The sequence below is a fragment of the Pimephales promelas genome, chromosome 1 (assembly GCF_988280905.1).
Source record: "Pimephales promelas chromosome 1, fPimPro1.hap1.1, whole genome shotgun sequence".
Classification (NCBI taxonomy): domain Eukaryota; kingdom Metazoa; phylum Chordata; class Actinopteri; order Cypriniformes; family Leuciscidae; genus Pimephales; species Pimephales promelas.
This window is the reverse complement of record NC_142769.1, coordinates 53,732,370-53,746,245: the sequence shown is the minus strand read 5'-3', so window position 1 is coordinate 53,746,245 and position 13,876 is coordinate 53,732,370. Positions and strand designations below refer to the sequence as shown.

Genomic DNA, 13,876 nt, shown 5'->3' with positions numbered 1-13,876 from the left:
ATGTAACTTCCCAGTGAGTGTGCCGAACACCGGATGTTTCTATAGTCTCTGCAGGTGTTGAATGTAAAAACCCTTTTGTGTTGCAGAAGACTTCATCTCCAGTTTGCTGGATTCACACGAATCATCAGGTGGGTCGCGACTTCAGAATGGATGTCGAGGTGGAAAATAAGTACAACATTGCTTTAAAAGAGTGGAGAAACGCTGGTGTATGATTGGCTGTTGATGTGTGATAGTAAATGAAGTGGACTTCAACATGGATATCCTCAAGAAAACATCACATAATCACATGTATATGTTTACTTGAGTAATCTGGTGTCGAGTCTCGAAGAAAACTATAATGTGGGTTATACTATAATGATGGTTGCATTGGGCCAGTCTAGTGTATCATTTATATGCAATCGTCGTTTTTATTAATATTTTGAACTAGCTTTATATATTATATATATATATATATATATATATATATTTTTTTTTTTTGTTTTTTGTTTTCATCTAATGTTTATCTGTTAGTTCAGCCGAATCTGAGGAGTGTTAATAGCTGTGAGGATAGCGGCGTGGTCCAGTCAGAAGACTCTGGTGGAGTCGTGAGTCGGTCCGCTGGTGGTTTTAGCACGTATGAGGATGTGATTGAGTCGGAACGGAGCGGTTGTAGATGAATGCTTCAGATGAGAGCAGTCGAGACGCTCTTGAACTCTGCCAAACAGTTGTGTGTGTGTGTGTGTGTGTGTGTTTCCATAAGACCAGAGGGGAAAAAAGCATTTGAGCGAGCAATGGCCTTCGGGGGTTGCACTGAATGAAATGCTTTTTTTCCCAACCCCACCTCACTCAAGAAGCGTTCACTCGTTTGTGCGTTCGTTCGTTTGTTTGTTTGGTTCAGACTTTATTTCCTCTCTCTCTTCTTTCTTTTCCCTTTTTGCTTTGAGTTGATCTTTGACATCCACGCGTGCCCCGGGATGTCTGTCACAAACTGCAGTCCAACCTTGTGACAATGCTTGATTTCTTCCCGTGCCTTTTTATGACCTTCTTCTTTTTTCATTTTTTTCTTTTGTTTCTGTTTTTTCCTTCAAGGTCTGGCGCACCTGACGTTAAACAGCCAAGGTATGGTTCATTCCGTTTTCCATTCTTTTGTTTAGTGAGGAATCAGATCTGTGGGTCTCTCTCTCTCTCTCTCTCTCTCTCTGTCCCCCTCTCATCTTACTGTACGGCTGTCTGAAGACCTCTGACCCCGGACGCAGGTAACGCTCTTCTGTCTCGCTCTCGCTGGGGTTGACATGATGAAATGCTTGTGTTCAGAATGCGCAGACTCTCGTTCTGTGGTCATTCTCATTGTTTGGCAATTATTCACTCGTTTAGTGTTAGATCTGCTCTGTTCCTCAGCGTTGATTGATTGATCTGAGTGCTGTATTATAACTGTTATATAAACTGTTGTTTGTCTGTTTTATATCACTATTTATTGACTCAGGAATTCACTCATCTCTTTAACTGAAACAAGTGTTTTGTCATCATTGGTCAAACATGTATGATGTTCATTTCTGAGAAAGATCATTCACTGAATGTCTGTGTTGTTTTGTCCCCAATGTTCATCAAAATATCAAAAAGTCATCCAGGTTTTTAGAACAACACGAGGGACAGTAGATGATGACAGAATTATGTTTTTGACTGTTTATTCATGAGGACTAGCCTGTATGTTTGGTCGCACCTGGCTGTTGACTCATTGTCTGGTTGTCTCATTATTAAAGGGTTAGTTCACCCAAAAATGAAAATTCTGTCAGTATTTACTCACCCTCATGTTGTTCCAACCCTGTAAGACCTTCGTTCATCTTCGGAACACAAATTAAGATATTTAAGATATTAAGATCGCTCCTGCATACTAGTCCATAGCCTTCTTGAGGGACTGGCTCTTGCTGTCCCCGAAAAGTTATTAAAGACATCGTTAAAATAGTCCAAGTGACTACAGCGGCTCAATCTTAACTTTATCAAACGACGAGAACACTTTTGTGCGCAAAAAAACAACAAAAATAAGGACTTTATTTCAACTATTCACTTCCTTCTCCATGGGCCTGTAGTCAGTTAACGTAGTGTGATTGCGTAAAGCTACGTCACACGTAGGCTCACTATTGGCCGACGCTGGTCATGTGTGTGATGCGTGTGACGTACAATAACAGAAGCTTACGCTATTAAACTAGTAACCTGACTCGCGCAGAGGGAGAAATAAACCAATAGTTGAAATAAAGTCGTTATTTTTGTTGTTTTTTTGGGCACAAAAGTGTTCTCGTCGTTTGATAAAGTTAAGATTGAGCCCCTGTAGTCACTTGGACTATTTTAACGATGTCTTTAATGACTTTTCGAGGCCAGCAAGAGTCATTCCCTCAAGAAGCCTATGGACTAGTATGCAGGAGCGATCTTAATATCTTAAATATCTTCATTTGTGTTGCAGAGATGAACGAAGGTCTTACGGGGTTGAACAACATGAGGGTGAGTAAATACTGACAGAATTTTCATTTTTGGGTGAACTAACCCTTTAAGCTGATCTACCTCTCATAACAGTTTCTTCTCTCACATCAGTGTGTTTTCTGCTTTGTGTTGGTCACGAGGTAATACTGGTAATCAAAGCGATGGAAGCGAGATGGGTTAGATGGTGTTTGTCGTCCAGCGCTCCTGCTTTTGAATCTCAGCCCAGTTTTGAAAGCACTAGTTTTCCCTGGAGATTGATTTGCGTTTCACAGACACACGTTGTAATTTTAATCCCGTCTGTGTTTTTCCTCACTGAACTTGTACAAATTACTGAGCAAATCTCCAGTTTTTCTCTTCTGGGAAATCTAACATGAATAGGAATGTCTGCGATTCGGCTGATTTTCTATACACACCGTTACGGTATTTTCCAAAATGCAAGTCTCTTATTTGATGCAATTAAGGCCCAAAACATGCATAAAGTGCTCACATTTGTGTTGAATAAGAGAGAAACGTGAGCTCAAGTTTATTTGTTATTAGTTATAAAAGGAATTAAAGGAGATCAAAGATGATACACAGAATAAACTCTATGTCGCTCGTAGTTCGAATAATATCTGTAGCTGTCTAGTGGAATAAGCACACTTTCCCCAGCGTTAACAACTGCGGTCATGGCTGGGAACACAACTTTAAGCGACGATGTCTCCATGGTATGGAGGGCTATTATTGTTATACATGGGGCGCTGGGTAGGGTACGACTGTATGAGGGCACTCTGTATCTTACCAGCATCTGCATCTTCAGCACTCTTAACACAGTTCAGTGACGGTGGCCCTTTCCATAGGGACCCCAATACGTCATTATTGACGTAATGTTGAATGCGATTGACTGAATACGTCTGGACTGAATCATAATCATACACTGTTCGTTCGTTAGCCAGAGTTGCTGGCCAGCTTATATATACCCGTATAAACAGGAGTGACTCGGCATGCAAATCTCACCAATATTCATTGGCCCATTTTCTCAATACTCTGAGGAGGTTGAGGCTAGCAAGTGAGACCCCTATACACAAGAATCAACGTAACATCTCCTTCAGGGAATGAGGGTTACATCAAGTCAAGTCAAGTCACCTGTAGTCATCAGTAACCAAGATGTTTTTTTGTCACTATTTCGTAACTAATTTTACACTCTTTCGGTAAATGTTATACTGATGCGGCCTGCGGTAGTCAATGTTTTAGATTTTCCGTTGAATAGTGTGTAATGATTGTGTTGGTGATCGAGCTCCTGGTGTCACTGATGCTCTTGTTAATAAATGTGTGTGTTCTTGGTTCCAGATTAGAGTTAAGCTTGAAGAATTCTGCCCTACAAAGGCGAAATGCAGTAACTATACATTTGGTCAAAAAGTTAAGACTTGTAATGGGCTTTATGACGTGTTCTGTCTTGTGAAAAAATATCTGGGTTAAATTATGTCCCGATTCGGAGATGCATTACCACTAATCTACCCATTACACGTTTGACTGGCTGATATAAACATTTTAAGGCCTTTTTCTCTGTTTCTTTGTTTGCGTAGTACTGCATTTGGCCTTTGTAGGGCAACATGTGTGTTTGGCTTGTTTACCCTGATGCCGTCTACATGTCCTGTTTAAGGGAGGAGTGACCACACACACACTTCTGACCCTCAGATGAAACTGTTTTACTCTGAATGTGTTGTCTACAGATAAACATGCTCTGAAGATCGTCAGTGTCACAGAAATCCCCAAAGATTATTGTCCAGTCTATCAATAAACCACATCACACTATTACCCTATACCGAGTGCTGGAGTGGAATGACGACGTCGTAATCAGCTAAAATACTCGCCTTACTTACTTTTACATCCACGTGAACCGGGCCACAGTTCCAGTGCATCTGAACTCGGATCTAATCGGTAGCGTATGACAGCTTCACATTAGCAGTTTTTCATGCGAACCGAGCCTGTTTCTAACTAACCTGCCAGCTTTAGAGCTCCTCACGCTCTGCTGCTGTATTAGAGCAAATCTATAATCCTGAAACCAAGCGAAACCCCAGTTTAAACGGTGATCGTCTCGATGTTTTTGTAGTGCAATGACTCGGGCACATGTCAGAGGATGCCGCTGTGCCGACTCATTTCATTTACTAATAATACAGACAATAATCCCTCAGTGTTTCTCACCATCTAATTACTGCCTCCGTGTCTTTTTATTTTAATTCATTATTTATTTTCCATGAGATTAAACATGCAGTAAAAAGCCTAATTCGGTTTTGTTCGGCTCGTGGTTGATTAGAATGGAGGGGGATATTTGAGATATGAAATTAAATCAGTGACTCACTCTCTCCCTTTCTGTGTGTGTGTGTGTGTTATGTTGTGTTCAGGAAGCTTCTTGTTCACAGCGTCTCAGTGTTTCTCATAGTAATAGGAAGATTCTGCTCATCTGGCCTCTGTCTGTCCCATGGGTTTCTCAGGGCATGACTGTGACCCGCAGCATGTGATACACACACACACACACACACACGAGTTACTGAAGCGATGCGACACGACCCGTCTATAAAGACCGAATGTTTCATTACTCGCTGCAGGAGTCCAGGACTGGCATTAATGTTGCAGTCGATTCAACAGAGACATCTAAACAATAGCAGTGACACCGAGCACATCAAACCAATTACAGGAGACAGAAGAAAGGCCAGAGAACGGGAACCCAGAAGGCCACAGTCATGCTCACACACACACACTTTTATTCTCGCTGAAATACTTACTTTCGATTCCTCCGTGTCTTTTATAGTCCTACACAGGGATTCCCAAACTCTTTGTCACACCAAACATTATCTTAAAGTCAACCTGAGATTTGAAGTTGAAGTGACACATTTTCCTGTTTGTGGTTCACCGGTGTTGGCCACTTGCAAGTAAACAGATAAACCATCTTTTTTTTTTTTATCGTAGGGCTGCATGACTTGGCCCAAAAAAATATACTGTGGATTATTATGTCGTATATTGTGGTTGTGATTTGAAGCTCAGTATAACATTTTATTTCTCATTTCTAGGGTTGGGTATCGAGAATCGAGTATCGATTGGAACCGGGACTAACTTTTCATTTTTCCCGGAATCATTCAAAAGTTAAAATTTCGATTCCTAGTTTCGATATTCACAGTCCGCCGAGCGGAAGAAGAAACCGCTGAACAACACCAAAGAAGAAGCGTCTACCGGAAGTGTTGGCATAACCGCGCGAGTCGAACATGAGTAGCTTACGTCGACGATCCAAAGTGTGGCTTCACTTTTCTAAAAATAACGAAATCTCAGCAAAATGCTGTATTTGTGACAGAAGGAGTATTTCCTTCAGAAATACCGTTGGTTAGCAAGGTTAGCTAAACTTTTTTGACCCTGCCTCTTAAAAGAATCGGAATCGAGAATCGTTAGGAACCGGAATCGAAACAAGGAATCGGAATCGGAATCAGAATCATTCAAATTCGAACGATACCCAACCCTACTCATTTCTCATTCCTGTTGAGACAAAGAACAAACGCTTTGGGTTTATTCTTGTTCCAGATGTGTTTCACTCGGACATGTGGCTGTTAAACTCGGATACTACTTAGTCGGCGGTCACAAAGAGTGTTGATTTGTCGAGGCAAATCGAGAACCACAAAGAAATATCCTGATAAAACTGAGCAAACTCTTGAAGGTAATGAAGCTAGCGCTAAGCTCCACTAGCTGTTAGCATGAATAACAACCGATTTACTCAATCTGCCTGAAAGAGTGGAGGATGTGGCAAACTTTTTAGAAAAGTGTGTTGTTACATGAATTTCCCCTTCCATGAGAAGGGAACGAGACACTGCGTCAACTACAACACTTTGGGGAACACTTCTGAAGTGTGAATGAAACTAATCCAATCCTGATTGGTGCTGTGTCATGGCGTAACGTGATGGCATACACGGAAGCTACAAAGGGACGCCGGCACACAACGGAGTGACCTTCTGCAATGAACCAATGAAGTCGCTCCCGGCAGAGGAAGGCGTGGCGGAGGGACATTCCCTTCTCAGAGACGCTCCCTTTCAAAGGAACTCAAACTGCGTCGACTACGACACTTTGGGGAGCGAGTACCCACGCCATGCTACCTGATGGGCCCGAATGATCCAGTTACTGATGGTCTGTGTAGATGCGGGATGCCCCTTCTTGGCCGACCTGAATGAAGAAGACCTCTGGATATAAATCTTGAGTGCTCTGACAGGGCAGAGAGTCTTTCTTCATCCACTGTCACGTGAGGTGGAGAAACCCTGCAGAACCGTAGGCTGTTCCACATTAGACGGCACATAGCCCGGCCTAGAATACAAGATAGCTTTAATGTCACCTACAGCAAACTCCAGGAACCCATGAGACATAGAGAGTGCCTGAAGGTCTCCTCAGAGAAGTAATGCATAGTAAAAAATCTACCTTGATTTTGGTTTTTGGCTCCAGCCGACTCCAGAGGTTCGAAGGGGGCCTCGACCAGCCCTTCAAGAACCACTGCCCGTCCCTTGTGGGAACTCTGGTACGAGCCGCAGGTCTCTCAGGACTCTTAAGCGAACGCAAACACCAAACGCGTGATCCGTGGATTCGGTCTTAAAGTGACAGCAGCCTAATAATCCTGCTAATTTAACCAAAGGACGAAGAACAAAACGTTCCCTGCTCTTGAACTTTAAGGATATTGGGAATATGCAATGATATTTATCTGATTGCTTTATTAAATTCTGGTACCTGTAAACTGAAAAGCACTGTTTATATATATAGTTGTATATGTAGGTCAGTGTGTAACAAGCGTGATCAGCATCTGACTCTGTACATCAGGCGGGAACACACTGATTGGGTTTCTCTCCTGAAATCAGGCAACGTCTTCCTCACACACACACACACACAGTCAACAAAACACACATTTGTAAGTCGCTTTGAAATAAAAGGGTCTGCTAAATGAATAAATGTAACCGGTTTAAAGCTCTCAGTTTATAATTCTGTACGGCCATAGCAGTAAAACTCCTCAGTTTAATGGTTAATAAACCCCACCCTGTCCTGTTCTGGCCCTTCAACACGGCACACTTCACCTGGAATAATACCACGGATATTCACAAAAACGCTTCAAGTTGGGCAGAGAGAGGTCTGAGGTCTTACACAGCGGCGTGTCCATGTTTCTGGAGGAGCCTCTGCTCAGCTTTTATTTCATCAATAATACAACACACATACACACACACACACTCACACACAATACATGATATAAGATCATATTTACATTCTTCATGATTATTTTATGTAAAACAATCCACACTTTACCAAACAATTCTGGAGAAACGGATGAGGCAAATCGTTCATCATCATGCTTTAAAAACTACATTTTACAGTTTCCATCATGTGTGTTATCTATCCATTAACAGGAATAATTCTTATCAGTATTTGCAATTAGATAGAATTCATTCGTCGCGCGTACGTTAATAACTGATGCCGAAGGAACGCTTCAGATCTGAGCTCCACATGACAAGAACTATTTATAACAATTAATAGACTTCACACATTTTAATCTTCTACAACTGAAACATGGCAGTACATAATGTCCTATCCTTTACTGTGATAATGAGTCTGAGCTTGAGAAACACGTCGAATGAGAATAAAGGATCAGAGATATGAAGGTGTGTATCCTCTGCTAATATCACTTCAGTTTATTTTATTGTTTATCTGTTATTAAAGGAACAGCTATAATACGTGTGACCGAGACGTTCCTGCGCGAGTCGGCCGCCAACGCTACGCTTCACACAACCGCTAGAACGGCTTTTCTCTCAAACAGAAATGTGTGTTTTACTAATGAGGCTCGTCAAACACAGACGCTGGATTAATCATAAGGCGTTGAGCGAGAGTGTGTGGCGGTTCAGGACGACGGAGGTGTTCAGCGCTCGGCGGAGCGTGAGTGTGTGTGTGTAATGGAGTGAGCCAATGTCATTAGGCCGGCGTTTGAACCGCCGCTCACTCAGGTGAGGCTTTTCATGGTAAATATCACAGAGGCATGCTGGGAGATCTGAGGGCAGATAGAGGCTCCTGATTGGCTGAAACCAGGCCGAGATGGTTACTGGTGGAGCGGGTCTGCTTGAGAAAACCTAAACCAACTTTGAGAGACTAATCCATTCAAATCAAGTCACCTTTATTTATATGGCGCTTCTTACAATACAGATCGTTTCAAAGCAGCTTTACAGTGATGACAGGAAAATATGAATTAATAATATTGTTAAATACAAAATGAACTGTCCACAACTAAGCAAGCCAAAAGCCAATGGCGACAAAGGGATGAACTGCGACAGTGAAGGAACCAGAAAATGAACATGTTGAAACAGCCACGAAGAAAGAGTGCACGTGATCGTAGCCAGGGGTTAAAGTGGGCCGGGACGGTAAGATAATTCACTAAATAAATAGATTAATCTCAACGAACCTCGCTGGTCCGGCCGACCTCCCCTCCTGCCCGCTGAATGCACTCACGGTGGTGGAGCGCGGTAAAGTTTTAGCTTCGATATATTTCGCCTGACATGTTTTCCCTCGCCACTGTTCTATGGGGTCTTACAAAGAGATATATAGCAGAATTAGTTTTAACATTATGTAACCATTGTTATGAAATATTGAAATATTCGTTCAGAATCACCGGCGTACGGTGGCCGAGAGGTGCAAAACAAATCACAATTATAAAAACAAAAAACAAGTCAGAAAACACAAGAACAATTCAGAAAATGAAATAACAAATCAGAAAACACAACGACAAATCTGAAAACAAATTAACAAATCAGAAAACATAACGACAAGTCAGACAAAACGGAAAAGGTAGATATATGTGGCGAATGGAATACTGATCGCTGATTGGACGAGACATCTGTCAATCAAGACATACAGATAATACAGGCAGAAGAAAGATCGATTCGCGTGTGCATGTGTAAATATTAGCTGTATCGTCTACGATATTTTTTTGCGAGCTGACATTATCGAGTCCCTCACTTTGCAAAAAAACAAACATAAACACTATTGGAATGCAGTTATAATGCCCTAAAAATTCCAAATATAGGGGCAATGCCCCTGCATGAGCTTTTGCTTTTCTACATGTGGTTTTATACAGATCAATAAACAAGAAGTTAATATTGTGAATTACAATAATTTGTCGCTCGAGGGAGACTCGAACTCAGGTCGTTCGCGTCAAAAGCTAAATCAGCTGTTTTTCCAACACTCTCCCACTTTACCAGCTCGAGTTATTTTATAATTTTGCCTGACCAAACCAGATAGTGGTAGGAAGATTTTAATTTGAAAAGTTTTGTTCTCCATATCACTAAATTAGCCGGCTAAATAGACGGCTCTAATATTTACACATGCACATGCGAATCGATCTTTCTTCTGCCGCAGGCGCAGTCTGCTGTACTTTCTGTATGTCTTGATTGACAGATGTCTTGTCCAATCAGCGATCAGTATTCGCCACATATATCTACCTTTTCCGTTTTGTCTGACTTGTCGTTGTGTTTTTTGACTTGTTAATTTGTTTTCAGATTTGTTGTTGTGTTTTCTGAATTGTCGTTGTGTTTTCTGACTTGTTTTTTGTTTTTATAATTGTGATTTGTTTTGCACCTCTCGGCCACCGTACCGGCGTGTATTAATGCTGCATATTGATACCTGAGAATGACGAGTTTGCACAGCGCATGATGAGGGAATGTCTGCTAGTCCACCAACTGCGGTAAACTGAGCTATAATTGTATTATTTGAAATGACTTTTCCAATTCCAAAGCTTGTAGAAGGTTCGTAATGGCAATACCTCCTAATGGCAAGAGTCAGCTTCAAGCGTTTCGTTTTCTCTTCCAAAGAGATGTGAGGAACTTAAACAAGTCCTTTTCTTCAACATCATCCATTATCCATCAAGCATAAATTTAATTTTACAAAATCATTCTTGTGTAATGACTCAACAATATTCCTTGCATCCGCATTTTCACTCAGCGCTCCGTTTCCAAGATACGTAAGCGGCGGCGTAACGAATGAAAGTGTTCAGCAGGTACTCACGAACAGCGAGTCTCTGATTAAAACGGAGCTGTTTTTCCCTCCATATTAACACTATATCAGAATATATGAGCCAGAAAAGCTGCATGCATAAAATGTGATTTATTTCATAATTTGTCTAAAGTTGTAATAAATCGTTCCATTAACGGTTCCATCATTGGCCTGGACGAGCCAAAGCACAAGCGAGGTGTATTTGACTGAAATATTTGTGTTGTGTTATTATCATGAATATTTCATTGTGTGTTTCTGTAGGCTGAGCGCTAATCTCTTAATTGGCATCAGTGAAATCGTGGTAATTATAAAACATCTCAGTGTTTATTTACTCTTGACTGTCTTAAAGAGATGCTCCTCATCACATTGATCCTCCAGCTAATGTGTCTAGTATTAAACGGCTGCATCTGGAGACAGAAGTCCTGGACTGAAGTCATAATAATGATGAGGTGAGAGCACACACGCCTGGACGAGCGGCCGTGCCATGACATCATCTGACACACCGATGACATCATCTGACAGACCGATGACGTCGATTAGCTATTCAGAGTGAGACCGTTAGACTGACGGCTCTGTTGTTCGTGTTAAATCCATCTAGTAATGATGTAATTATCGTAACTAGATCTGATCATTCAGTCACTCTCTTGTCGTGAAGTGCTTGAGTTTACTGAAGCATCTCTCGGGTCACATGACCTCGTTTGATCACAGAAAAAAATAGTTTTAATTGATTGACAGCACTAATATATATATCGGTAAAACTTACATTTTTAAGTTAATTTGCAATGCAGTTGATAGGATATTCTGGCTGGTTGCTGAGCAGTTGCTAGGATGTTGCTGGGATGTTGCTAGGTGGTTGATAGGGTTGCTATGCCTTGAAGGTTTTTCTGAAGGTGTCTCTCTCTCTCTCTCTCTCTCATCTCTCCAGGCATCGTTCAGCATCGCTGCAGAGTTTGATTAGCTCAATCACGCTCTGTCTTTGCTCAAATTGCCGTCTGTATCCGAGCGACTGCGTTATAACCAGCAGAGCAAATGATTAGATCTGTATTTCAGCGCATTAATAACGGCCCTCAAATTAGAAGCTCAGGCAACATCCGCACGGAGAACGGAGAGCTCGCTTTCCTCGGAGTGTCCCGATGCCTCCGGCCTGACATGAAGACGCCGGAGACGAGGAGAGAGAAATCCTAATTACTGTGTTTCTGTGGGGGATGAAGGATGTGATGAACAGGGTAGATGAGCACTAATGCTCCCCAAACACTCCAACATATGCACTTACACATGTCATTAATTCAGAATCCTTAACGCATTACAATTGAACACCAATTACAAAAATAAATAAATGAAGCACATGAAATTGCGTCTTTAACGTAATTTATGTTAGAAGTCGTGAGTTTCTCTCATTTACCCCGTTTCCACCAAAAAAGAACGGAAAGTTGGGAACTGGTGCTGGTTCAAAGTTGGTTCAACTTCTCCGGCCCCGTCCACATGGACACGCGTTGCAAATTTTTTGTCGTATTGTATATTGCTGTTTCGTCCAGACGGATCTGGTGTTTTGGGAGACGAAAACCGCTATTTTTTGAAAACGGGTCCCAGGGTGGAAGAATCTGAATACGACACACTTGCATTTTCGTGTGTACAGCCAATCCCTATATTTTGTGAAACGATGATGTCATCACCTCACGTGTCGACTAGTCAGACACTCCCCAGACAGCAAACTGACATTGAATTAACGTGGAAACGACGTCTGTCATGACATCGAAACAACGTTGATTTTGCTCATCGAATTAACGTTGAACCAACGTCAGACGCGGCATTCTTCAAAGCTAAATGAAAATCGAAAATTGGTTTGCTTTCATAACGTTGAAACAACGTTGATTTCTAGTTGATTTTCCGATTTTACGCGTCTGACATTGGTTCAACGTTAATTCGATGAGCAAAACAATGTCGGATCAACGTTGTTTCAATGTCAGGTTTCTACGTTGATTCAATATCAGTTTGCTATCTGCTTGTATAATAATAATAATAATATATAAAACTACTGAGCCTCTTGTATTCCTTTATTTATTGTTTACTTGAATGCATTTATTTAAATTATTTTTTAGGCCTGTACTTTCTTTCGTATGCTATGGTGCTGGTCTGTTGTCTGATGTTGTATTTTGTTGGGATGGGGATTTAAAGCAAAAATAATATCTGATTTGATTATTGCTCGTGAACTGGAGCAAATAAATGAACCAAAACTCAGAAATATATAGAAAGCTTGAAATGTCTACGTTTAAAAACATCGAACAACAATTCAAAACGAAAAGAAACAGATTCTATAGCCTAATATCCGTATGAAGTGCATTAGCCTAACGTTACTCCATAGGCGCGTTCACAATCCTGTGAAGTGGCGAGTCAGCTTCGTCAACTTCCTCTTTTCAGTCAAGAATGACACAGAAAACATTCGTTTATTCATAAACTATTAAAATAAACGCTAAATAATTGAATATTTTGACTCCCTGTATGTACCAGGCAATTTATGGTTGTTCAATAAAGTAAAAAAGAAATAAAGAAAAGAAGCAAGTGTGCCTAATATTGCTGTATAGCCTAGTATTTATTTTACTGTCTATATAGCAGCCTACAGCGTTTTCTACAGCGTAGCCTATGCGTCTGCGCATGCTCTAAGTCTTTACTGTATCTCTATGGCAGAATTACAGCGCCACATACTGGTCCGGGATGTATACTACATCGTTTTCAGTCGGTTTCAGTGGTTTCGTGTGTACGCAGAGATTTTTTGAGACGCCGCCGTGTTTACTATTTTTTTTTTTTCAGAAACGAGGAAAAAAAATCGGATAGGGGGAGGTCTGGCTTCGTGTGGACGAAAAGTCCAGAGAGCCCAGCGAATGTCTTGCATCGCGCAAATTAATCAAAATCAATTGAAACGATAGTAAAAGGTGGGAAGAACGCAGTGCAAACGTGGAGCATTTGGATTTTTTTTTCTCCTGAATTACCGCGGCGTGTGAATTGTGCTAAAAAAACGCGTCTTATCTTCTTATTGCATATCTTCTCTAAAGCGTTCCACCTGTTCAGCTGGCATAAACCGCATTTCAATAAACGGATAAACCTATCCAGTGATTAAATGTTTTCTGTTTTGACGCAAATCTTGCTCTGTCCTAAACTGCCGAGATAATCAGACTCGCGTGCCGTGGCTAGACATCCACTAATGACACGTCCGATACACAAACTCATTTTAACCTTTCACTTTAATGAAGTTAAAACAACTGACCTGTCCAACACTGAACTCACGAGACCTCTGAGTTGGTGAATCGGTAACACTTACTTAGATTAGTTAAAGGTCCTATATTTAACTTTTTTTATAAAATGTATCCTTTTATTATTCCCTGTGTTTGAAGGA

At 41.2% G+C, this 13,876-nt stretch overlaps 1 protein-coding gene across 11 annotated transcripts in view; it reads left to right on the top strand.

Annotated features, from left to right (window-relative positions):
- nrxn2b (neurexin 2b) overlaps positions 1-13,876 on the top strand; it is a 334,333-nt gene that overhangs the window by 108,322 nt on the left and 212,135 nt on the right. For 7 of the 11 annotated variants that reach the window (XM_089131837.1, XM_089131838.1, XM_089131830.1 and 4 more), the window contains exon 4: positions 1,069-1,098. The exons of the other annotated variants lie outside the window; for them this stretch is intronic. In XM_089131837.1, the coding sequence (XP_088987963.1) occupies positions 1,069-1,098 (30 nt within the window). The remainder of the gene's footprint in view (positions 1-1,068; positions 1,099-13,876) is intronic. 11 annotated transcript variants of the gene reach the window in all.